Here is a 26937-nt window from a genome sequence, read left to right as displayed (position 1 = left end):
CTTTTAAAATCACCTTTCAAGAAATATCCCAAAAGTCTACAGAAATGTCTCTGAGCTTTAGATGCAGTATGTGACAGGTTATTTAATTACAAAATTAACTCTGAATGTTTTGGTGGGGAAAAACTGGAAAGTTTAGCTCTCTGAAAGTAGTATTCAAATTCAAAGCTTGTGGGTGGAGTTGGGGTGTGAAGGTGCATAAATAGGCAGTAGGAACAGCAGCATTCACACTGAAACCAGGAACACCTTGGCTTCCTGGCAGACGTCTGGGAGAGTAAACAAGGTAAGGCACTGTACACTCCCTGCTTCAGCAGGTACCCGGGGGAGCTGTGAGCCTGAGCTGGCTGGGGATGGGGAATCTGATCGGTGGAAATACTGCAGCAAAGCAGTCACAGTCCAGCACAGCTTGTTATGAAGGAAGATGTCTACAGAAGTATTGGCTTTTCAGGTTAAAAAAAAAACAACAAAAAAACAGGAGAAGAGGGGTTATTTTGGAAAGGTTTTCAAAAGTGCACCTGGTCTTCCAGAAGCAAAGTTTTTAAGGAGCAGGTCTAACATTCCTCTGACTTTACTTTCTGCATGCTGCCTCCACAACAGCCTAGTGTGCCTGATCTTCAATTTCTTGGTTGTCCTATACTTTTTTATTTTATTATTTTCACTTTTAAAGAAGCATTGCTTCCATCATACAGCTCTAGCCAGAACAATTCTTGAGGCAGCCCTGACAATCAAGAGTACAATTGAACTTCATGCAATTTTCCACCTTGCCAAAGAGACTTTCTTGGGGCAGAAATGCAGTCTGCTGCAGAAGTTGTATTTTGTACTCTTGAAACAGGGAACCTTTTGGCTGATTGAGCTCTACTGGACATCCCAGTAGCAAAGAGCACTCTGCCACTCATGGAAACTCAGCTAATGTCTCCTCCTGCAGTTCCTACCTGGAAAAACACTTCTGTTTTCCTGGAGTTTGGTTTTCATTGTCTGAACTTTAAGAACAGTCAGCCTGTTGTTGTGAGGGTTGTTATATAGGCTTGTATTTTTTTCTTTTTAAGAATCTTTTCAATGTTCTGTAATTCTTTTAGAACATCTTAATTTTTATTTTTGTACCCATTATATTGGTTCTAGTTTAGGAGGAAATGCATAGGGTCATGTTGCTGAAATGATTTTCCCCTTCAGCTGAAATGCTGAGGAGCGTTCCATCAGACCTGTCTCATCTCCAAGCCTGGCTTGGCTCAGGAAAAACTCTCTGCTTTGTGCTGTTTCTACCCTCAAATTCCATTTCAGTTTTCACTGAGCCACACATCTTTTTGTTATACATTCTACTGGGTTTAAGGATTAGATGATACTTTTGAGGGAAAAAACAGGATTGGAAGTTTCAACCACACCATTAAGCTGTGTCTATGCTAATGCTCACTGTAAAGCCTAGCTTAGACATTCTGACTTCTCATTTGAGTTGCTTCCACAGCAAAATGGGGGAAGAGCTGAGACAATTTTCAGCACCTGCAGCTGGGTTACTCTAGCACTGGGAGATCAAGGTAGAACTGTGAACTTATTAGGACTTGCAAGGACTTCTGGAATTGCTGTAAATTAGTTATTTTACTGATCATATTCAATATGTGTAAAAGAAGAGAGAGAAACTGGCAAAGGCAGACATGCACATCCTGACAGGGCCACAGCCCAGTGGCAAGAGCAGGGGAGTGGGAAGCAGCTGGCTCCTTCGGGGCAGTTTGCTGAGCAAACCTCACACATCCATGCCCCAAGGCTGGGGACCCCCAGCTCCTGCCTAGAGCTGCTCCTTCCAGCCCTGGCTCACCCCACTGCCTCTTTGAGACCTGTTCTGCTGCCTTACCTGTGCTGTCCTTATCTGCTGCGAGCCTCGCCGCCAGCTCCAACCTGGGAGGCACCACAGTGACCCGGAGTTTCTCTCACCTCCTCCAGGAGCAGCCATGGAGAAGGGTTACGTGTCCATGTTCTTGCTGCTCATTGTCATCTCCTGTGCTCTGGCAAAGGATGCAGGCAAGAAGGATTCAAAGGACACTACTGTTAAGCCAAAACTGCCTCAGACACTCTCCAGAGGTAAAACAAACAAACAACTAAAAAAACCCCTCTACCAAATTTTTTTAAAAGTGAAGTCTTGTGAATATTTCAGCTACTTTGCTGTTCGAGAAAATTAATTTTCTTGTAACTGATTCTGCAAAATATTTTTCTAGTATTTCCTAGTGCCCTCTCCTCCTTCATTCTTGATTTAAAGCCCTCTGGCAGCAGGTTTGCCCCAAGCCCCTCCGGCAGGGGCAGGACTCGCCTGGGGTCCCCAGCCCTGCTCATAGGGCACTGTGTGACCCCTGTAATGTGTGTGTGTCCCCTGTCCCTCCCGCAGGCTGGGGAGACCAGCTCATCTGGACGCAGACCTATGAGGAGGCGCTGTTCCGGGCCAAGCACAGGTACCCCTGCTCCCCAGAGCCCCCCGAGCCCCCCGAGCCTCCCCTGCTCCTAACCACAGCTCTTCTTTTCCAGCCAGAAACCCCTGATGATTATCCACCACTTGGAAGACTGCCCACACAGCCAAGGTAATCCTTTTGCACCCGGGAGAGGGGGGGAAAAAAAAAGAAATAAATTTTAATTTTCTGGAAAATGCTACTTTGAAGAAAAAAAAGAAAAAAAAAAATCAGCCACCGTTCCGTTTAAACCTTAGTGAAGTGCTAGCTTGAACAAGCATGGGGAGTGTTCCACAAGTTACTGTACCACAAAGGTGTTTTCCAATGTGTAGAAATAAAATCAAAATGGTGATTCAGTATTGCATGATACAAAATGGATATAGAAATGAGCAAAGGTCAGTAGGGTCTGACCTCTGAAAAATCTCAATTTGGTTCACAGCATGATCAGCCAAAATCAGTAGCAAGACCAGTAGCAAGAAATAACAATTTGTTGGAAAGACCATATTCAGGTCTTGGTATCCTCAGTGATGGAGACTGAATCCAGCCAGGGACTAAATCGATCCAGGCTGAAACAGAGTTCTTCCAGGGCTCCTGGTAACTGGAACTGCTCTTTTCCCAGTGTCTTTGAATTTATCTGAGGGCCCTCCTTCCTGCAAGTCAATTCACATGGCAAGATCTTTGCATCCACCCATAGCTCCAGTAATTTCAGATGGGTCTTTATACAAGCATTTAAACCCTTCCAAACATTTTAGTCTGAAGCCCTACATGCTGTGTTATCAACTGCCTTAAGATCTGGGGCCAGAAACCACAATAGTAGAACAGGAGGTCTGAAGGGTCAAATCCTCAAATTCAAACCTAAGCAGACAAATTTGAGAGCCAGCTGTACTCTCTGAAGGAAGGTGGGACATTTTGCACTATTGTAATTACTCTTTAATGCAGAATATAAATGAATGGATCATGTTCCAATGGGATGAACTGAAAATCTTTGTTTGCTGCAGTTGTAAACTGGAAATTTAAATTTTGTTTCATCAGTTTGTTTGAATTTCTTTTTGGAGGACAGTATTATTTCAACGGCATCTTTTTAATTTTCTTTCCCATTTTTTTCTACTCTAGCCCTCAAGAAGGTGTTTGCTGAACACAAAGATATACAGAAACTGGCTGAAAAATTCATTCTCCTGAACCTTGTGGTAAGTTTCCCAGTTAGACTTAATTTAAGTGAAAGTGACAAAGTTCTGCTTTTAATTATGGCTTCTCTAACTTGAGTTGAATAGCTAGGGTTGGCCAGGAAAATGGCCACTGCTGAAGCATAACAGGTTTCATAGTAAGTCTTTTTCATTTATAGCTATCATAAACTCAGAATTTGAGGCAATGTAAAGTTTAATAATAACATGAACTGTTACCAATTTGCAATTCCAGCTGTTAAAAAACTGCATCCCAGACAGTGAAGTTCTTAAACTGCAAAATGTAGTATTTGAGCTGTATTTCATAATACAAAGTATGGTGAAGGAAAAAAATATGTAACATACCCTCCTTGACTAGGAACCTTCTCTGTTTTCTTTAAGTATGAAACCACAGACAAGAATCTTGCACCTGATGGCCAGTACGTCCCTCGGGTTTTGTTCATAGGTGAGTACATCAAGCATCAAAGCTGATCTCAGAACAGAGCCTCTGCTGCACTATGCATTTCAAATCCTCAGGCTGATTGACAGGAATTTATTTCCTGAGAAATACAGAGGTTTGAGTTGGTTCTGTGGATCAAATATTGACCCAATACCACCCAGCTTTACAGGTCCAGCATTCCTTCCTCAATGGCTGATGCCACACTCGCTGAAATGGGTAGCTCATCCCATTCCTAATAAACCTGCAAACACAACACTTAAAACTGAAATGTCAGTAACCCTGATAGAACAATCTCTTAGTCAGCGGAAGCAGACATGTCTCACAGAAACATTTGGGAAGCAAACAGGAGTGCAGTGCAGAAAGCTTTATTTCCTTCTATTTCCTTCTGCTTGAAGGTTAACCTCTACAAATTCTCTCAACCCTTCTTTCCCCAGATCCTTCCCTGACTGTGAGAGCAGATATTACTGGAAGATACTCAAACCGTCTCTACGCATATGAGCCCTCTGACATTTCATTGTGTAAGTAGAGTGTTCTGACACATTCTGGAAATATTCTGAAAACAGACACATTTTCCATGCAACAAGGAGTAACACGAGGCATTATAGATTCTCGCCATCAGTACTTGCTGAAAGACATTCAACCAGGATTAAAATTAAACAGGATGCTAGACTTAAACTCAGTGAGATGAAGAAAATGATGGCAGAGCCCTGGAGCCTTACGCATCCATCTGTTTTAAAAGCAAGCATACGTCAGTAGGAACTTGCATAATTCAGCAGTGTTCACTGCAAGGAACGGTGAGAATTCACACACGAGTCTCAACAGGCCAGGTCAGGAAACCTTCTGGGAGCAGAGAAAGATGTTTGCTACAGCCATCTTTCACTGCTGCACAGCTCCAGTCTCTGCCCATGTGTTGACATTAATGAATGTTCTCACCAGTAAAAATTAAACCCATGACGTTCACAAACTGCTTGGAAGAGTAAGTGCATCTGAATCCCTATAGCAATAGGCATGTGATTAAAAGCTTTAATAATAATGACATTTTCTCTGCAACATTTTTGGTTGCTGGCATAGGAAGTTGCAGCAAAAATAACATGCATGAATATTTCATTTCTAGTGTATTCAAATATGCAGAAAGCGCTGAAGCTCCTGAAGACTGAACTGTAAGGGGAAGAAGAAAGCCCTGAAATATTATGAAGTCTTATCTTCAGTCTCTTCTCCACACCTTGATACTGGTGAAGAGAATATTTAGAGTGAAATTTAGTGATGTGTAGTGATGGTTTCTATACATAAACACTACAGTTTTACATTAGCACTTTTGTACTGGGCAGCATTTTTAAAAGCTGGAGGCTTTTATTTTAAGGCGTACAGAAGAATACTGTATGATTCAACTGTAAAAATGATTTTTTTAAAAATAAATCCATTTCAAGTGTTTACATACAAAACATTGTTGTTTTCAATTTTTTTCCCTTATCTTCATCTACCATTATTAGAAATAGTAAAATCACCACGTTGCTTGAGACCATGGATTGCATTTTACATTCAAGCACTTTGGAATGAAAAAGGCTGTTGTGGATCAATCCCAGCCAGCAGCCCAGCCCCACACAGCCACTTGCTCTCTCACTCCACTCCAGTGAGATGGGAGAGAATCAGGAGATTAAAAGTTAAAAAAGTCATGGGTTCAGATAAAGACAGTTTAATAGGTAAAGCAAAAGCTGTGTGCAAGCAGAGCAGAACACAGAATTCGCTGCTTCCCACAGGCAGGCCACCTCCAGGAAAGCAGAGCCCCACCAAATGTTATGGTAACTTGGGAAGAAAAACACCATCACTCCAAATCTGCCCCCCTTCTTGCTTCTTCCCCCAGCTTGTATGGTGAGCATGGCATATTCCCTTACTCAGCTGGAGTCAGCTCTCAGCTCTGTCCCCTCCCAGCTTCTCCCGCAGCCCAGGTCTACCTCCTGGCAGGGCAGTGTGAGGGAGCAGCAAACACCTCGACTCTGTGTCAGCACTCACAGAATACAACCTTGTGTTATCAGCACCGTTGTGACCGCAAATCCAAAGCACAGTACCACACAAGCTACTGTGAAGAGAATCAACTCCATTCACGCCAAACCCAGCAGAGGAAAGCAGCTTTTTATCTCCTGTTTCAGCAGCTAGCTGAGCTATTACTCAGCCTACTTTATCTCCAATTATTTTTTTAGTAGCACCAGCTTAGGAGCAGCTTTCAGTATCAGCCCTTTCTTTACAGCTAAGATAGCAAGAAGTGAAAATCTTTTAGAGAAAAGTACTTGAGACTAGAGAATGGGATTACTTGCATATAGATCTTGTTTTTCTTTTGAACTGGCTGTATTCTGAAGTGATTAAAGATAAAACTGCTTCCCTTAAAAGGTCCTGCTTACATCAGATTTTAGTAAAGCCCTGAGATGATTAATAAAGGGATATCGCATTGACTATGTGGTTGGTTTGATGATTGCTTATTTCTAAGCCCAAAAGGGACAAGAGAAGTCAGAACTAAAATAAATGCTGCAGATGAACACCATGATAGTACACATTACGTAAGACTTACACAAAAAGGAGACTTTCCAGCCCCAAATATCTGCTATCTCTGAACTCAGCAGCAGCATCAGTGAGATGGTCACACTTTGGCCAGGACCATGCCTTCATTATTTTCTCAGCTCTTTGGCAGTAACAGCATTCTTTCCACTTCTATAACCTTTACTGCCAGTCAAGGTGAGCACTACAAGAGGAAAACACTTGGGAGGGCAGGACAGGTGAGAGAAGCAAGGGTTTCAGCTCAAGGGAATCTCTCAGCAAAATCAGAAGGGAGGTACTTGCCAATAGGTCTTTGGCAAGCAGTGTGAGCCGTGCCCAGCAGAAAACCTCAACAGGTACCTGGAAAGGGTCCCAGACATGGAATTCAGCATTCCTTCAGCACTCCAGTAAGATGTTAGTTTCTACTGTAGCATTCAGAAGACAGAGGAAAAAGGGATGCAGTGGGGGACAGAAACATGAATCATGTATCAGTCAGAAAAAGTAAAAAATGCAGTCATATCACTTTGCAGAGGGAGAGCACAGAGAGAGGCCAGAGCAGCTGGTTATCAGAATCATCTTTATCTACTCAACCCAAAGTACACTTGCTAGAGCTATGTGACATGAAACAAAGGTGGCCTGCACCATCATGTTTTACAAAGCTGTTTTTGTAACACTATGAACGTAGCATCATTTCCTCAAGCAGAGGTACTGATGCTAAGAATAACATCCAGTAAACGGACGTAAGGCATAACTACTACAAGGGTCTACTAATGTACATGCCTAGATGCGAATACACAAGCTAGTCCAGCCTGCAAGTATCAAGAAATGTTTCTGAAATTTTTCCTTTGTGCACTCAAGGCTATGCTTTTCTCATCTACTTTTCACTGTAACTAAATTCACAAGAATTGTAATACATAAATGGTCAACTTTCAATCCTTTCCTCTAAATACAAATTTTCTTTTTAGGCTTACAAAAGCATCAAGCCAAGCTGAGATACCTAAAAAAGCCTCTTTCCATTTATTTGGAAAACCTGGGAAATCACTGCTAAAATACATATGATCATTAGATAACCCAAAGTACACAGGATGGATATGGGGGTTTTAAGAATTCCACTAGCATTCAGACAATTTTCTAATTAATTAGGTCTAAAATAATAATGCTAAGAATTAGGTCTAAAATAATAAAGTTAAGAACACTAACACATTCCTATTCACTTGTCAGCTATAGCTTTTAAGGCAGGTTTTTACAGATATGACTTCAAGTTATATAAGCTTTCCCTTTTGTAATAGTTACTTTCATGAGAAAGGTGGCAAATACTGTGCAGTTATATCAGGATGTTAGTCAATACCTGGATTCACTTTCTCAGATGGAGAATTAGATTGTTTTATAGCCAATTATTTTTATATGATAAAATGTGTATGTGTATTGAAAGAAGACATCTTTCTACATTTTTCCAGAATAACCAACTTGAAGAAAGCATTTTAACAAACTAAGGCCAAAAGATATCTAATGTAAGCAGTAGGAGTGCTCCAAGTTAAATCACTCCATTACTTTGACACTGTACTGCTGTAAATAGCTTCTAGAAAATCTGGTTACAATGAAGTCCAAATCTCAAGCCTTGAGGTGAAAATTAAAATACATCTCAAGAAAATAAACAACAACAAAAATTTTTTGCATGGTGAAAATGTTTTTTCAAGAAGAGAAAGCAACAAAGTTCAATGACAAAACCCACCAATAGGTATAGATAAGTGCTCTACTTTGGCATGTCAGAATAGTACAGCATTTCTAGGATACTCACACGAGTCAGACCTTCTCTGAGAGGCAACACTCTTCATTGTCCAAAAACAAAGTCAGACTTATTGTGTTTTACTGCCCCCTTCAGAACCAGGTTTGGAAAGCAAATCCACACCTTTGATTGGGAATTTCAACATTGGTGTGGGTGGATGGGTTTGTTTAACCACAATCCCAAAGAGATGATATATTTTTGATAGAAAAACTTTAATCATTCCATACAATCCACTGATCTGTCTTTTGACTAATAAAACAAATTCACATTATGAGACAAGAGAGTTTTGGAAGTGGTAATATTTTCAGTATTTTTGCATTGGTGCACATTTACACTCCATTATAAACTACCATATTTATGACACCAGATCCACCCGAAATTAAAAACAAAAATACAAAAACAATCAGGAAAAAAGTCAAAATTGAAGCAGCAATGTGCTATTATCTTAAGCTTCATCAACCCTCTCCATATGACAACTCCTTGGATTTATTACTCTAATGCACAAAACACAGAGCCTGTCTAAACCAGGAAAATGAACTGTTCCTAAAGGCAGCCAAGATATCATCACTGTCCTCTTGACACGTACTGGGAATGGCTAGGGAGCAACTGGGGGAAACAAGGACAACAACTGGGAAAAGTGCTGTGTACATTTTATTAGACTTCAGCAGGCTTGAAGGCTCTTAAGGTGTTTCAGCACATGAGTGGCCTCTGACCCTGGATCTCCAGGTTTGTGTGCTTGAGCCAGACACAGCGGCAGGGCAGGCACAGCAGCAGCTCCCAGAGCAGCTCCAGGAGAAGGTGCTAACCATGGATGCTGAAAACTCTGCTATACCTGAAGAGAAGCAGCTATAGCAAGTTATTGACACCCCTCTGCTCTCAGTTTCTGTTCTTCCCCTTCAAAAACTTCAAGGTAATTCCTTCTTCAGGAACACTCAGCCCATGGAAGTATGAAAGTGCTTTGATGGGCATGTGTTTCAACTTCTTTTTGCCTCCTCTGCAGGAATAAGGAGGGATCTCTCCAGTAAAGGGCAACTGTATGAGCATCTACTTCTGTCTGCCTCCAGACTTCCTTTCCACCTTGCTCGGGTGCTGTATTCCTTGGCAAGACAGCCTTAATACTCTCCCCCTTTTCTTCTAGACTTGTCTTTCAGACTAACTGCCTACCCTTCCAGCAGCAACAACTGAGTGAAGAAAGAATGAGGAAAAGGTGCAGTGCAGATCTGCAATTCAGTATGATTAGAAACAAATGGAACACTGCACACCTTGGGAATTTAGATGTCTGTTTCAGCTGATGCACCACTTCTTTTACAGGCAGCAAGAAGGACCATGCTTTCCTTCCGCTCAGGCAATACTCTTCTATATGGATAACGTATCATTCTAACTTGAATTATTTGTTTTCAGAAAACAAACTACTGAAACCATTTTTTTTGTTGCTGTTTTTCTTTCTTTTTTTTTTTTACACATCATTCAATCTCTCATGAAATCAAGACTGTTATCTGGATGACACAGAAATATACACTGCCAAGTTATTACAACAATGACTTTACACCATCTGAAAAAAGAGCTGTACAACAACTTTCCAGACATCAAGTTTCTTACATCAGAGATGACAGACATTGATTGTGCAAATACCGAACTTCATTCACTTGTCAAGGGAAAAAAGTTTCAAGTTAATCAGCTGCTGATTACATTCTCCTGGTTTTCTTCATTCATTGTTCTCATAATGACAATATTCATTAACATTGTTTTTATTCTCAACAAAATTCTAAAGCTATCAGAAAACCAAAACAAACAGGGATGGGGAGGGGGGGTGGGGGTGAAGACTACAGTAGTCATTAACATACACTTATGTGCACTATAGAAAATAACATCTCTAGCTTCTATTTTTACCTTAGCAGGAAAGTGGGAGACAAAAAAGTTTACTAGAATACATCCTAAAATCTAAGTAAATCATACCCAACCATCCACTGTAAATTTTTATCATTTTAATGAGAATTCATGTGAATTTTCGTAATCAACCAATACAGCAGAAAATACCTCTGGGTTTTTTTTTTTTACACCAGATAACCCAGTAGTGCTTTAAAACTCATTGTATAGAGCTCACCACAATTAACAAAGTCTTAACAGCAGTTCAACTCTGCCCAGCTACTGAATGCACCCATCTACTTTAAGATAGAGATTCTTAGAAGAAAAATAGTAAAAATTAAATATTAAAACTACACATTTCTTACAGAACTTGAGTTTTATTTTTGGTACATGTAGAATACCTATTATGGAGAAATACCAAATTATGAAGAATCAGTATTTTTAAGTAGAGGGTGCAGAGATAAGATTTAGTCCTTTGTAAACTTATCAAATAAATGCACTAGGGTTTGCACGGGGATCCTTTTGGTTCCTGTATCTGTAAGTCAGCCAGACTCCCAGAATCTGAAAATAAAAACCAAAGATATTATTAAACAGAGGGTCTCCATCCCATCCTCTAGTTTTACAAAATTTGTTTTAAACATAAAATCATGACAATGAATTTCCAGTATACAAGTTTAGGGTATTTTACTGTTGCTGAATTCCCACCTTTCTTAATTAGAAAAAAGGAATGCACCCTCTCTCTCTGAGAAAAATCCTACCCTAGCAACAGAGAGAAAAGCAAAACAAAAACCACAAAACTATAAACAACAAAAGCCAAACCCATACTCACAATGCAATAAAAAATTTCCCATTGTTATAATGTAAGTTAAATTATTTTTCTCCTCTTCCCAAATGATAAATACTCATAAAGCTGCTTTGAGCATAATGATAAAAAAGTCTTCCGAATTGTTTCATTTTACTGTTACCACTTAACTATATGGCTATTCTTGTGCATTTTCAAATCTTGCCAACTACCTTCCCCCCTCCCAGCACCTTCACATTTTTAGCTGAGATGGCTGAGGTCAGCATGATTCTGTTTAAAGTTGCCATATCTCTCTTGCTGCCGTCATGTGTACAAACCTTCTAAAAACTGCACTAAGCAGCAGGAAGAGCATTTTCACATGCTCTACTCTGGGACTAGAAAAGACCTGCTCTGAGGACTTTTATACTTCAATTAATAAAGCAAGTTATGCATCATCACGGTACTAAAGCAAAGAGCCAAAAGGCCTTTTTAATTTTAACCTACTGTTTAAAATACAGTTCACTCCTCATGGAACTCTATCTTTGCACTACAGGTGGCACCAAAAAAGAAACAAACCTCAAACACCATGTGCTAGAGTGGAGAACAGGTGGGAAGAAAAGGGAACAAGGTAAAGCAACAGCACTTTCTATTACTGTTGGAGAATGGTTTATTCTGAAAAGCTTAAACTTTACAGCACCACATTTTAATGCTGACAAAGTCGCAAGAAAAAGCCTTCCTTTTTACAGACTTAAGCAAGCTCATAGCTTTGAAAAATTTGGCCCAATTAATTATTTGACTCCTGAGACGGGACTGAGGTTTCCTATAATAAACCTGTAAAACTGTGTTTCACAAAACAAAGCTTTAGAAGTGGGAAAAAAGCACTCAATTTTCCAACCACTCACTGACCTCTGTGAAACTGAAGAAGAGTCCTATCCCTCCGACAAATCTCAGTACCATTCCAGAATATTCTTCCATTATCGGTGCACATGGTCTACAGTGGAGACTTCTAAGACAATCCTGTAGCAGATACAGAGAGTTGTTAATTTGCTGATGACACTTTGCTGTTTGAAAGCATCTAGTCTGCTCTAGAAGAGACTGCTACCCATGGACAAAACTCCAGTTGTTTTAAAAACTCCAAGAGAGCAAGTAGATATAAATGACAGAGGAGTACAAACTCTGCAGGGTGCCCTATAATTGTCTTTCCAGTAAGTTAAGAGAAGAGCCTAGCATCACTGTAAAAACTACATTAAACATCTGTTAAAATGCTGCTTTCTGTGACTATGAAAACAGTTGTACATTTTTGAACAGCAGTGTGAAAAAGTTATGGTTTTTCCATGCTTGAAGAACTTACAGCGGCGCAGGTTTCATTTGGATAGAAAACTCTGAATCCACAACAATTCAGATTTCTCTCAATATCTGTTCTTGCGCTGTTGGTGTTACTCCATCCCACCTCCAGAAGTTCACTCTAGAAGCCATAAGCAAATACATATTACATTAATTGGACTGTTTTACACCGCAAAACAATAGACAAAATCAAGTTGATAATGTCCTAACAAAAGCCTTCAGGTCTTGATGCTTAACAGGAGAATATAAATATATTCCTTTCCTTCCTTTGTTTTTGCTAAACCCAACAAGATCACCAGTAAAGGGGGATGCGACTAATCTAGCTGGGACTGCCCAGGCTACACACAAAAAACAACCTCATATGCAAAAACTGATTGTTTAGTCACTGTGCCCTTACCCACTTCTTATGCAGTAAGAACTGGTCTTCATAACACACAGAAGACTGTTTTATTTTCACGCGTAACTGCCTAATGTAGTTATGACCTTTCCAGTTACACAAGAACAATTCACTGACTTTATCAAATTTACACCGTGATTACTGCATATTTCATCAGCTTATCTGAAATTGCTGAACACAAGATCTGTTCAAGATATCATGCTGCTACACCAGTAACCATAAACCTAGAAAGGAAGCTTAAAAACAAATAAATTTAAGAAAAAAAAGTCATTTTAGGAGCCAAATGCATTTGTTTCTAGCTACCAGGGCCAAGAATTGACCAAGGTCTACTCTTTAATAAATAGGACAATGCTGATTTTCTTAAAATATGCTCTCTCCATTTTATGGAGGACTACATACAAATACATACGTGCCAGGAAACTTTTCTTACCTGCTGTTCCTCATTTAGTGCCAAACAGGCACAGGAGACAGAAAACTGGACAATAAAGACTAGCAGAAGAATAATCATGTACTGGAAACAATCAATAGTTAAGGAAAGACTCTCAAATTAATTTTGCTTTTATAACATATACACCTAATGGTATTCCTTATTTCACTGGGTAACAGTAAGTCCTTTAAAACAAAAGAACTATGGAAGCAAATTCTGACTGGATGTGGAAAAGATGACCTAAATAATGTTCTCAAACCCTATCACCATGTATTATCTCTTTTTGGCTACTACTATACATAGCTGATATTTCCGGGTTAGGTATTTCTTGTCCAGCAAGAAAACATGAGCAGAGAGGCTAACAAAAGAAGCTTTGAGAGAAAAATCTCCAGCCATTTTCTCCAGCTTTAGGGACTCATGTAATTTCAATACACTTAACTTCAATACAGCAGTAGAGGAAACATTTTTCTGGAAATCACATATTCAGATTACTTTTTTTCAGTGACAGAGCCCTGTAATTAATTACAAAAAATAATTTTAGCGTATATTAAAAATAAAAAAGGTAAGGGTTGCTCTTGGAACACAGTCTCACACACTTTTGGACTACTGCAACTGAAGATAGCATAAAACAAAAAGAATAAACTTTGATACTGAAGATCATGTTTTGAAAGTTGGAGAGTAGTTTCAAAATTTGGCTGCTGTGTACAGAGGCAGATACTTCACACAATTCAGCTGTTTGTAAAGTGGAGGTCAGTTCTTATTCACAGACTACAAAAGTTAAACATTAATAGTTCACCTATTTTAGCTCTGTGTAGGGTTGAGCACACAGTAAGAGGCACCTGTGACACAGTGAGCTACCATAAAAAGCTCTCAAATAATTAAAATAGTCTTATTTTTAAAAAGAGATGTGAATACTTTTATCTTCAGAGCACAAACAATGGAGGGAAAAAAGGAAACTGAAATAAAGTTAAGTGGGAAGGAAGTCTAATTTAGACTGCACTTGACCAAAGTAAGAATGTGAATTTCTGTTGTTTCTGAAACACCTCCCCCAGCAGTCTCAGCTGACAAAGGAGGTTGTTTACATAGCTCGAACCAGGCTGCAATCAATGCAGTGCATCAGAAGGATACAAAGAATAGCAATACTTGATGATGTTTCACTGCACCAATCAATCCAACTAAGGCAATAAAGAAGAGGAAGACTCCCACTGCAATCACCACTCCAACAACTCTGAAACTAGAGATGAGGCCGAAGCCAATTCCCCATGCTGCAATTCCAATCAGCAGCAGGCTCACCAGCTGGAGGGAAGAGAAAACACAAAGTTAGACTGCATATTAAAATAGGCTGTAATTATAACCAGATAATTTTTTTACATTAAAGTTGTTTTTAGAAAGGTACAATTTTTCTTTCTGGTGCAAAGAGATGAAACACAACCCTAAACAAACCAATCCTCCATACCATTATATAGGTAATTTCAGTTCAGATGTTTTAAGGCATACACATTCTCCCACACTGTCAATGTGGAACTGTTACAACTCAAACTACCTGTAAGTCACGACATGTTGTACTGTCAGTGACTGACGAGACACTAAACTGTAGATCATAACAAAATTGACAAATAAGCTAAAAATCATCAGCTTTAACTCAGAGTGGAAAAAGAACAACAATTTCAGATGTTTTGTGAAACTGTGGCAGTATATTTAAAAAAAAATAGAATATACAGCTGTACAGCCCTGAAAAAAGGGCACTTTGCCAAAATTTACTATAATCAGCTGTATTAATTCACTAAAAAAGTTTCTACCTACTTGATGATGTGTAACACAACAGTTTACATGATCACACAAAAATACATTTCAGATCTGAATTTCAAGGACTTTATGCATTAAAACAATGAGGTCATCCTGTCTCTTCTACATATTTCTTCAAGAAAACAGCTCTACTATTAGTAAAGTGAATCCTATTTCAACACCCAAAACACTTCTGCTGTTTACTTCCTTGTAAACATGGTATTCAGGGAAGGCAGGCAGGAATCTGTCCCAGTTACTTCAGAGAAATATTGTTTATATGGGCAGGAAGCTCCAGCCTTTCCTGTTTCCACACCAAAAAAACACAACCCCAAGAAAAAAGAAATTCCAACAGGAAAAGCTGCAGAGAAATCTGTAACGAAGTCCAGCAGGAGGGAAGCAGCAGACAAAGCCAACCCAGATGTCCAAGGCACAAGATGCCCAAGACTCTATGGCTTGAGACAGACCTATGCGTAACATCGCTCGTCACATTCTCTAACACCAATTCAACGTGCAAGTTTTAACTTTCCAAAACTCTGATCTCACCAAAAAATGCCCAGCTTTATAGGTATTTTAAAAAAATCCCAAGCAACAATATAAAACAGTAGGCACTTAGTCTAGTCCAACTACTTGGTTTCATTTAACAACAGGTATAGAGCAAGCACTTACACTTGCTCATCATTTCCATTCAAACAAGGCACATTCTCATGACATTTTACTGCTTACCCAGAGGCAAGAAGGATTAAAAAAAAAAAGAAAATAAAAGAAAAGAAAAAAAAAGGTAATTCCCGATTTACCACTTTAGTATATTTACCCTACAGGTGGGAATACTTGTTGGTTTTAATGCCAAATACGTCTGTCTATTTTTTCCATTTAAGTACATTTTAGAGGAGTAAACTATGTAATGAAGCTTTTGAAACACAGAAATGTAAGGTAACATCAAGAAAGCTAGTAAAACAACTAGATCATCAAGATCAAAACAGGGCAGGTGGATTTTTTTTTTGTGTTCACATAGGAATACGTCTCAAAAAACGTTTTACCAACTTTTTATCCACTCAAGAAATCTATGAGCCTGCAAGCACAAAAGCAGGATATTTGTCCTACCTACACTTCTCTCAACACATAAGCAAGACATAAAAAGGAATTGTTCAATACCAGCCGAGTTTTAGGATGATTTCACATTTGTCTTTGTTTCTCTTAAACAAAAAGCCTAAATTACCACATTTACTTAAAGCCAAAACAACAGGCCAAGGTGTCATGAATCAAATTTATAGAGAGGATTGAAGAAAAAAATAAAATAAAACACCTTAGCTCTAACACAGACAATTTTTCTGAAACCATGCTGCACAAGGCTATAAACTTCCTGGTACCAGTACATTGAAAATTAGCCTTGCTAATCAGACAGTTTATTGCAAGACCTACCTTTCCTGATCTATGCACACTCACTTTATTTCAATGTCTTATTCCACTGGAAAGATTTATTTTTCCATGTAAGTACAAGAAGTAAGTAACAAAAGAAACCACATAGCCCAATTTCCAATCAAAAAGTACTGTCTGACATCCCATGCTCTGCATCAGCTTCTAAGCACTGAACTCACACTGCCACTACATAGATTTTTTGAAAAAAAATAAAAGTCTCACAAACAATGTCAAATTTCAATTTATTTCACAAAGAAGAGCAGATAAAACTTTGTTTCTAATGACTTTCACCCATACTTTTCTGTCCGAGGGCAAATCTTTCACCAATCTGCCTCCAGGATACCAAAATATGAGTTTGTTCAGCTTTGCTCATTTCATAAGAGGTCCAAAAGCATTACATGAAATTAGTTTGTTCTTAAAATACTGAAATCAAAACAAGAGACAAAATCTCTGTCTCTAAGACCTACTGGATAAACACAGTCCGAGGTGCAGGGTATGAGTTGCTTCCTGCTGCCATTACTGATCTCACCTTACATTAATCTGATGATACATGTATAAAATTAGTTGCATGATACTAGAAGCATCCTGACACTCTGGCACAAAAAGCTTTTCTGGTAGAAGCAGCCACATGTTGAATCTAGAAAAGGTCTGGTTTTCAATGAAGTGGGGAAAAAAGGTCTCTCTAGACTTTAAATCCATTATTGAACACCATATATTCAGGAAATAACAGAAAATAGTTTAGTTTCACATTTGATCACATTCAAGTTTTAGAGCTATCAATCTCATTTTCAAGTGTTACCTTCATAATATCAAGGCTCTGTTTTCTTTCACTTGACAAAGTTGTCCACTGTCCAACTCCTTAAAACAACTGGAAATTCAGTGTGATCACAGATCTGTGCTACTGGGCTCTGGCTGACAAACTATGTGAAAAAGACTGTATCCAGTCAGGCAGATCCATGATTTGGATCAAAATCATTACCAGCTACTCCTTTCTTGCCACTTGAAATCATGAAAAATTGACTGTTTCAAAACTGAAATGGAGACTACAGATTTACTAACCACTCCAGAAAGTGATTTAGTATTAAGTTTCTGTCTCCTCCACATGTTTACTGAAAGATGAAATTATGGTTATTCCTTCATAATCAGGTTTGGCACAGACTATCTGAATGAGAGAAATAACTCTCTCTATATAGTGCCGTAATGCAAAAAAAAAATAAAGTAAAAGCACACTACTACAAAAAGGAAAAATAACTTCAGCTGTTTTGAGAGGAGTTTTTAGAAGTCTGTAAAACAATGCAAGGCTTTGCATTGTTTTATGCAAATAGTGTTATGCACTGCTTAGCTACTAGAAATGAACACTCAACAGTGCTTATTCCAGTGTTTTGAGATGAAACTATTTAAATGCAATTTTTCTAAACCTGAAGCTGCTATAACTTTACAGCATAATATAAATTATACTATAAATTATAATTCACTTGAAACAAAATTAGTGACCCTAACCACTTCAAATGAGTAACATGTACATTCCAAACATACAAGCTTTACCTACACGCAAAAAGGCCATGTATTTCTGTCAAATAAAGGAAGAAGGACTCTCTACAGAGCTTCTGAATGTCATATTTTATTTAGCTGAGAGCGCATTTCACAGCAGCAGAAATCTCCCAAAGTAAACAGTGTCATCCTTGGAAGACTGAATTATGAGTGAAACTTCATTTTACCTATACGAATTTACTTACACAAATCTAGCTTTGGTTAGTAACGCTTCAAATATTTGCTCTATGTATTTAACAAAAATATCTGAAACCACAGTGCAGTTTTTAGGGATTAGGGCTAATCCAGTTTCCCACAGGAGGGTTGGAGGGTTGGCCTGTTAGATTGAATGGCCACAGGCCAGACTGCTGAACTTGAAGAGCAGTAATTGATGGCTCAGCATCCAGGTAGTAGCAGGTAAGCACCATCAAAAGGCTGGAGCCAAAATCACACAGTATATTCATCAACAACCTGAATATAACACAAAATGAATTCTCAGAAAATATGTGGATGATACTACACAAGGAGGAGTGGTTGACTCTCCAAAGAGAGTTAAACTCAGATATACCTTGATAAACTTGAGGAGTAAGCCAATCTTAGGAACCTTGCAAAGTGAAAAATTTTGCTCCTGAGTGCTTCAGTGGAGCCTGGGATCAGACCAGTTGAACAACAGCCTTACTGAGATAGACATGGAGCTCAAACTGTTTGTCAGCTTGAATAAAATCCAGGAGTCAGCTCTCACTGCAAACAGGGAAAGCCAAGAGGAGTACAATCAAAGAAAACAATGCTGGTGAGACTGAAGCTCAAACACTGTGCTATTTCAAGTCCCTCAGGTGGAAAAGGAATTTGAGAACCTGGTAAGAGTCAGTAAAACGGCATGGAGTCTTGAGAATGAGAGGTTTGAGAAGAGGTGATGGATCTGGGTATGTTTAATATGACAAAGAGGCTGCCTGGGGATAATCACATACTAACTAAAGCTGAAGGCACATTACATAAACATGCAGTCAAGCTCTTCTGAGTATCACAAATAACAGCTTGAGAGGTTAAGACTGGAAACACATCTGCAAGGTGATGATCTTTGTTCTCACAGGTTTCCAAGACTCTGCAGACTAAGTCACAGACAGAAAGCTACTGTTATTCATAATCCTGCTCTGAGCAGGAGGTGCCTGGACTGATGAGCCCCAAAAACGCCTTCCAACCAACACTCCCTCCCACACACCACAGCCATCCCTTTAACCATGCCACTCTCTCCAAAGCAAAAATGTAAGTTTTAACGGGTAGATAAGAGGTGGATTTAGCACTGACCAAAGACTTATCTGCACCATCTAGCTCACTGAATAACTTCTAAACTATCTATCAGCAAAACACCTTCTTCCATGCAGTAAGAAAGTCTCTCAATAAAAGAGCAACAATTTATTCTTCAGAAGTGGCATAAAAAAAAAAAAATTCTTGTGCTTAGAAGGGATTTAAAAGGTCCCACTCACTAAAGGAATGCTCACATAAAAGCCAACAAGCATTACGAGCTAAGAATTTATAATAACCTTAAACTGGAGTAATTTGTGTACAGAATGATGCTATAAGCACACACTGTCCACAAACCAGAAAAACAATACAAAGCCAACACAATACAATGGAAAGTGTATACATGTGGAGAGGTGACAGTATTTTGTATTTAACATCTTCATTTACTATATATTATCTTCTCCACCAATTTAAACCCTAGCTACCTTACTTAAAGGCACACACATGCACAAATACAGGCTTAGCATAATTCAATATATAAACTAGTAATTTTGAAATTAAGTAAATGCTTTACTAGAATAAACCTTTAGGTAGCACAAATTCTAAGAGAAGATCAGTGGTTTTCCCTATGAGATAAGAGTATTTCTACTTTGAAGTAGAAAATATGGGGAAAAAAATCAAGCATATTGTCAGTAGACAAAACTTTACTCAAATGTCAGTATCTATATAGGGAAAATTTTAGGGAAGATTTAAGTTCAAGATCGATGGAAGAGATCAGACTCCAGTTTAGGTATTATCCCCCTTTTTTATACACACACACATATATATACACACATTTGAACTTCAGATATGTTCCAAAAAATAACAGTTTCTCTAAAAAATCTCCTAATTTGCTCTCTTCTTTAAATCAAAGTTCTCTTGTGCACATAGCTGCTCATTTCCCGCATTCCTGTACTGGAAAAAAACATACTTCTCTCCACAAGTATCCCTTCTGTATTTATGTACAAGTTTACAGTCTACATTACAAAAAAGAAACAAAGATACTGACAAACTATTTCTCTATACAATGCCATGAGAAACAATTCAAATGCTAAAACCACTTCCTCCTTTCTACAACAGCAAGCTGCCAGCAAATCTGCTGTCTCGACTAACTGGCAACTTTTTGGTATTTCCACTAGCTGAGAATGCTGGCTAGGAAGTCATACACTGAAGCTGGTGCTCCCACAGCTTCCTTATCACCTCAGTACAAAGAGGAGTTGGTAAAAACTACATTTCAGAATTTAAATTTCATGAACTACTGACTCACCATTCCCAGGTAAAGAGATTATATAGCATTTATACTCATATCAGCAAGGGAAATATTTACAGAATAGCTGTCAGGGTGGATATGGAACAGGAACTAAAACCAGAGAGATTACACAAATTATGAAATACATCCTCCCTAACCTCTCTCTCCGCATATAAATTCATATTCTACTACTTTTAAGGGTGCTTTAAAATTTAAATGCCAAATGGCATATATACTGAAGGTAGAGGTTTCTACCGCTCTCCCCTTCAACTTGGGCAACCATTTTTGCACAGACATAGATAATCTAGAAGACAATTCTGATTCCTGGCACTTAATTTAAAAACACCACATGAAAACAACAGGTGGTACACAGTGGTGTAACCATAACCTTTAGCAAGTTAAAACGAAGCTCAATTGGATTCTATCACAGCTGTGAACTACTTAACCTGTAAGCAACTTTATTTCTTTACAGTACTCCTTCTGCTTTACTGAGAGCAAAGGAAAGCTCAGGGTACCTCCAAAGGATTTCTAACAGAAAGCAAAATCTTCCAACTTTATGTGACTTCCTTAAATGAAGAGTGATCAGCAGTCTGATTACTGGACAGCCTTGAGACACATAGTGTGGAACAAACAATTTACGTGAAAAACAGCATTCTTGACTCCTGTCACAAAAGCCTGTTCTTTCACTTTCGGGCCTTGTAAAGAGTTATTCACATTATTGGCCATGTAACAAACTACTTACACATTAAAATGTCAGATTTAACCCTTGCTTAATACTCTCTAGTCTTTGGAAATGGAATCTTTCTGCTGTGCAGCAGGAACAATTATGTTCCAAAATGTTTATTTTTACTTGCATATTTATTCATTGTTTTTTAAGAGCTTATGAAATGTTTTCACAAAGCCTGGTGAGCCCACAGATCCTTCTTCCACACATCATATCTCCTTCAACAGAAAAACAAGAGTACAAAACCCCACAACTAATGATGTAAGCTACAAGGCTTCTATGGGGCATTGAAAGGGGTTCTCAATAATTGTGCTGGTTTTAAAGTGCCCACCTGCACCAACAGAATGGCTGAAAAGATGAGCAGTATCAAAACACACTGTGTTCCATATACGCTCTTCCTCTGTGCCCTCTCGTTCTCCTGCTCTTTTCCTAAGGACAGGTTACCTTCTTAGCTCCAAATGCCACTACACACTCTGCACCAGACAACGAAAAACCAAAATCCACTCCCAGCTGGTCTATGGACCCAGCACCACAAACCTCTGTCACTTTGGCTATAAACTGACACACATTATAGTTGAGGGCCTTTCCAAGCCCTGGAAAAACATCTTTAAATATCTATCCATACTTTTGCTGTACTCTTCTGTGTTCTCAAGTGTGAGTACAAAAACCTTCCCAAAATGCCAATAAAAACAAAAAGGCCACAAGACTGGCATGACCAATATCACCTTCCTTGACTAATACCTGGGAGCTTCTGTACCTGTTTTATTTCCACGTCAAGACTAGACAGCCCACAGCTTATACTGCCAACTTCAAAATGTTCTTGAGAACAACAGAAATGGCTCCACCAGTCATGACAATGAGGGAGACCAACACAGAGCAGGCTGGGCTTGGGGCAAACTCTTGATGCTGCACACCTAAATGCTGACTGGAGCCTGTCAGACAGGGCAAGCAGCAGGTTATTTACATCTTACAGCTGAAAACAAACTTAGGACAAACCAAAATGGAACTGCACTCAGAGACTGCAGGTTCACTCACCAACGTGAAAGAAATTGCCAACTGCGGCAAGAATTGTGCTTCTCTAACTCCCATGCGCTTGTACCTAGCTCTGTGTAGCCACTACACCAGTCAGGAAATACCTGAGAACACAGAGACACATTCCCTTTCCCAAGGAAAATCCAGATAATCACCCTGTCTCTAACACCAGGTTTCCCCTAAGCAGCAAAAAGATGAAGCAGACAGATTTGCATGGAAGATGCAACATTCCTCCGCATCAGGAACTCTGAAAGTATGACAAACATTATTATAAAATACCTTAGTAATTAAAAACCCTCTTAAAAAATCTTCAAGGTCAGGATGGATGAGGCTATGAACAACCTGGTCTAGAAGTAGGTGTCCCTGTCCATGGCAGAGGGGTTGGACTATCATGATTTTGAAGGTCCCTTCTAACCCAAACAATTCCATGACACCAAGCACACACAGTTCAAATCTGAGAATTTCTGTGTTTATCTTTGCATATTTCCATAATACAGGGAAAGTGAGTTTGATAAAGAGGGCAGAAAGCCCAAAAGCATTTTCAATAATTACAGCACCCAGAGAACAAGAAACAGTGACAGGAAAAACAAAACAAAACAAGTCCAAAAAACTCTTTCAAACACAATGCTTTGAAAATGGAATAGACACTTAATAGGCAATCAAAAAAACAGGTTCAGAGAACAAAGCAATATAAAAAGTGAATTATTTTGATACGGTGCTTTCTAGTGTTACAAGTAAATGTGGATGCTATTATAGAATAACTTCGTGCTACTAAAAAAATACACATTTCTAATGGAAAAGGTGCTGTATGGTTTAATTGAAATCAAATGGCTGCTCTAGGTGTAAGAAAAACATAAAGCCTGCTCATCAAAATGTGAGATGTTTACATACTGCCAACAAACATTTCATGTTTTCTGCTGCAGCAATAATTAAGTAGCTGCTTGGGTGACAAAATCAGCACACACCACTCAAATGAACTGTCAGTATTTTTTTATTTGAATATTTAATCTTGTGCCTCACCTACCACTTCAACCTTTCACCACTAGTTAGGGACTTCTCTCTCAGAAAATCAGATATGAACAAAGATATTGACTGTTTGCACTTCAACACAAACATTGAAGACTTTATTGGAAGCTTAAGTTTTAAGCTACAACCATATCTCTGAATTTGGATTAATTCTGTGGACAGGCACTTTAAACAGTTTGTATGGATTTGCTATTTGATGGGCAATGTAAATATGACTGACTAAATAAAAACTAAATAGGCCAGATACCCAAAATTAGTATTTTAAAGGTTCTTGTCTTCAGTTCTTCCATGTAAGTCTTTATTCTTACAATATACATCATCACATACCCGGTCAATAAATAGTCTCAATTTTTTTTTTTCTATTCTTCCTCTACCCGTAAGGAACCATACCGAAGTCAGCAAGACTCAGCATAGATGTCAGAATTACTCATATAAAATAGACTGAAAAACAGAATCAGGGCCTAAGGATACCAGCTTAGTCAGGAGAAGAACCAAAAGTCATCATCAAAGTTACATCTGAAAAGAATATTAAGTGAGCAATTAGGTTACTGGTTTCTTGCCTTAACCCAGTAACTGATTTATTACTGCCAGGACATATATTTTTCATGGTGTACTAGTACAAAAACTCAAAAAAAGCAGTACTAAAAAATAAAAAAATAAATTAAGCTCCAATATAACCTCTATAGTCTCAGAGTGTTTTAATGAAAGTTGGAATATAAACTGAAACCTCCAGTTTTCAGGGTTAATTCATGTCATATAGACACATCTATACCTTCTTACCACCACTACTCCCTTCTCACCACTTACTAGTGAATCAACACTACTTTAAAGAGACAGTTATGAAGTTATTGCTCTGTCTTCTGTACTTTTTTTCCAGCTGGGAGAAAATAAATCCATCATTCACTGTGCTGCTCCAACCCCTGTATTTCAGGTTTCTGTCTAACCAAGGAACAGAGAAGCCCACACATTTTACTAGAACTACTCTACCAGGCCAACTAAGCACCTTAAGTGTTATTTCTCCAACTACGGATTTAAAAGCATTACGTCTTGTAACTTGTCTATAATTAATAAACAATACTAGCAATAACAATTAGATATTCTTGTGACTGTCATTTAAAGACGTCATTCCTTCCCTTCAGCAAAAACATACGTTCTGTGTAGGTCAAGTGACAGAAGACCAAGTGACACCCACAAAGTAAAGTCTACTCAAAGAGACATCAGAGCAGAGATTAAGGTTGTAAATATACTGTACAGGTACCACAGACAGAACTACAGAAGTCCAAAAGTTCAACCCAACCTTGCTGCGGCCAGATATGCCCAAAAGACCTACCAGACTCATTACACCTGGTTAATACACGGCTATATGACTGTAGAAATAAATGATGGAGTCATTAGAAAAAAGACACCTGCTGTCCCTATGATATCACAGGAAGATTTGTGCATCCACCTGAGAATGATCCATACTTTTTTCACCCTTCTGTTACCCAAGGAATGATAGCAATGATAACAAAACCAGTCTTGCACTAACTGAAAAGCAAAATTGTCAGGGCATAATGCACCCATAACCCACCTTCTGGGACAGGAAAATCCCATGAAAAGTTGACTGCAATGATATTCTGGGGTCTCTTTCAACCTGAGCTATTTTATGATTCTAACTTAGCTCCATCATGACACTCTACATACAATAAACTTACCTTCAACTACAGATATCAAACACCTATCTGCTCCCCTTTGTTCTGGTTGGACATAGCCCAACAGCAGGAGGTACCAGAGGGATCCAGGCTGACTTTCACAGTGGGTAGGCTGGGCTGCCTAAGCATGCTCCAGATTTTTTCCGGGACATACTTCATTCCTCAATCTCCTCCAAGGACGGAGTCCAATTAATAGTGCAGCCTCTCCTATATAAAGGTTTCTCTTCCACTCTTTTCAGAGGAAAAGGGGGGGTCGGGTAACCTTGTACACCCAAGAATGTAACATCAACCAGCCCTGGCTTCAGCACAGGTGCTTCCACATCCCTTTGTGGTCCATCCTGGTGAGCACCATCAGGTCCAGTTACTGCCAGCTACAGTTTGTTCTGATGAACAGCGTTAGACCTGTTTGTTCTCCCGTCTTGCCTTCAGCCGAGATGGGGCAGTGCTTTTGGAAAAGCACAGATACAACTGCCCACAAACGCTGGCTGACCCCAATTTCAGTCTGCTCAAAGTCACTCCCAAGCACAGTTGTTAACTTGAAATATTAGAGGACATTCTACCTCTCCAGATGTGCTGTGAGAGGAAACCATTACACTTACTCCCGTTTCTTGCTATTTCTGAGCCCTTTAAAAATAGATGGCGAGGAAAAACATTCCTGTAGCTACACCACAATTGGAAATTTTATTTTTATCTGTAGAAAATAAGCCCTCCAACATGCTGGAACAAAATCGGGCACCTGTCTGGAGCTCCCCAGCAAAGTCATTTATTTCAGTTTAACATCCTACTTTTTTTCCCCTCCTCACCTATGTTGCCACCACCCCAGGCAGCCCGACTTGGCAACTCCCAGGTCCATCCCAGGGAACACCGGGGTGCCGGGGGCCTCGTTACTGACCGCACCGCACTTATTTGGGCGCTGATCCTTGGCTGAGGAATAACAAAACAAACCCTTCCCACCTTCACGCCTGGATTGGTGCAGCGCCCTTTCCAGACGCAGAAAAAGGGCACCGGCGGGCCGGGCCCCGGGGCCGCTCCTCCCAGGAGATGAGCCGGCCGCCGCCGCCCCGGGCGGTCAGCGCTCCCGGGCCGCCCTGGATTTTGATCCCGAGCAGCCACGTCCTCGCGGTGACAAAGCCCGGCCTAACCGCTGTCACCTCCTCACCCCTCCCACCCCATCCTCCCCAGCCGGAAGCCGCGACCCCCCAGCGGCCGCAGCGCAGACCCCCCCACCCCGCGGCCACATCCCGCCGGGAGAAGCGCAGCGAACCCCGCCACCTCCCCTCCCCTCCCCAGCCAGGCCAGCCCAGCCGGCGGCGGGAGCGGCGGGCCGAGGCAGTGCCCGCGGGCGGGCCGAGCGCGGCGGGCACGCACCGTGTAGAGCAGGTTGAGGGCGCACAGGCAGTTCTTGGAGCAGGCGAAGCCGCCGCACGCCATGGCTCCGCCACCGCCGCCCCGCGCGGCAGCCGCTCCGCCAGGAGGCCGCGGCCCCGCCCCCGGCCGCGCGCGGGTGCGGCCGCAGCAGGTGAGCGGCGCCCGCTGATTGGTCGCTGCGGGGCGCAAAGGTACATGTATGCAAATGAGGTTGTGACGTCAGTGCCATCACCCGCTATCCGGCGGCTCGCGCTATGCGGGCGGGACCCGCTCAGCTCTGCGGTGACTGCATGAACCCCGCTTCCCGTTCCCTATTCCCTATTTCCCGTTCCCTATTCCCTATTTCCCGTTCCCTATTCCCTGTTTCCCGTTCCTCGCTCCAGTGACCACACGAGCCCCGCTCCCCATTCCCTGCTCCCTATTCCCCATTTCTCGTTCCCCGCTGCAGTGACCACACGAGCCCGTTCCCCGCTGCAGTGGCTGTACGAGCCCGCTCCCCGCCCGCCGGAGCCCGGTCCGGCACCGTTCCCCTCCCCTCCCCGCACGAGCGGCGGCGCCTCGCCGATGGCGGCGCGCCCCTATAATCCATGGCCTGCGTAATCCCAAAGAGAACATCCAGGGATTTACTTGTATAGACCGTGAAAGTATCCGGAGTGTTG

General features: G+C 40.3%; 2 protein-coding genes across 2 annotated transcripts; one reads left to right on the top strand and one right to left on the bottom strand.

Annotated features, from left to right (window-relative positions):
* Positions 1–224: 224 nt before the first annotated feature.
* AGR2 (anterior gradient 2, protein disulphide isomerase family member) lies at positions 225–5488 on the top strand. The gene is made up of 8 exons (XM_058832689.1): positions 225–280; positions 1930–2067; positions 2369–2432; positions 2506–2558; positions 3540–3613; positions 3989–4052; positions 4481–4564; positions 5161–5488. Exons 2-8 carry the CDS (start codon positions 1938–1940, stop codon positions 5208–5210), a joined length of 519 nt encoding a protein of 172 aa, XP_058688672.1. The 5' UTR covers positions 225–280; positions 1930–1937; the 3' UTR covers positions 5211–5488.
* A 2937-nt stretch (positions 5489–8425) lies between these two features.
* On the bottom strand, positions 8426–26433 carry TSPAN13 (tetraspanin 13). Its single transcript, XM_058832688.1, has 6 exons — positions 26279–26433; positions 14305–14472; positions 13180–13260; positions 12360–12473; positions 11915–12025; positions 8426–10788 (listed from the first exon to the last, which is right to left on the bottom strand). Exons 1-6 carry the CDS (start codon positions 26339–26341, stop codon positions 10714–10716), a joined length of 612 nt encoding a protein of 203 aa, XP_058688671.1. The 5' UTR covers positions 26342–26433; the 3' UTR covers positions 8426–10713.
* Positions 26434–26937: the final 504 nt, after the last annotated feature.

The sequence above is a fragment of the Poecile atricapillus genome, chromosome 2 (assembly GCF_030490865.1).
Source record: "Poecile atricapillus isolate bPoeAtr1 chromosome 2, bPoeAtr1.hap1, whole genome shotgun sequence".
In the NCBI taxonomy this organism is placed as follows: domain Eukaryota; kingdom Metazoa; phylum Chordata; class Aves; order Passeriformes; family Paridae; genus Poecile; species Poecile atricapillus.
The sequence above is the reverse complement of the archived record's forward strand: the minus strand, read 5'-3'. Positions and strand labels throughout refer to the sequence as shown.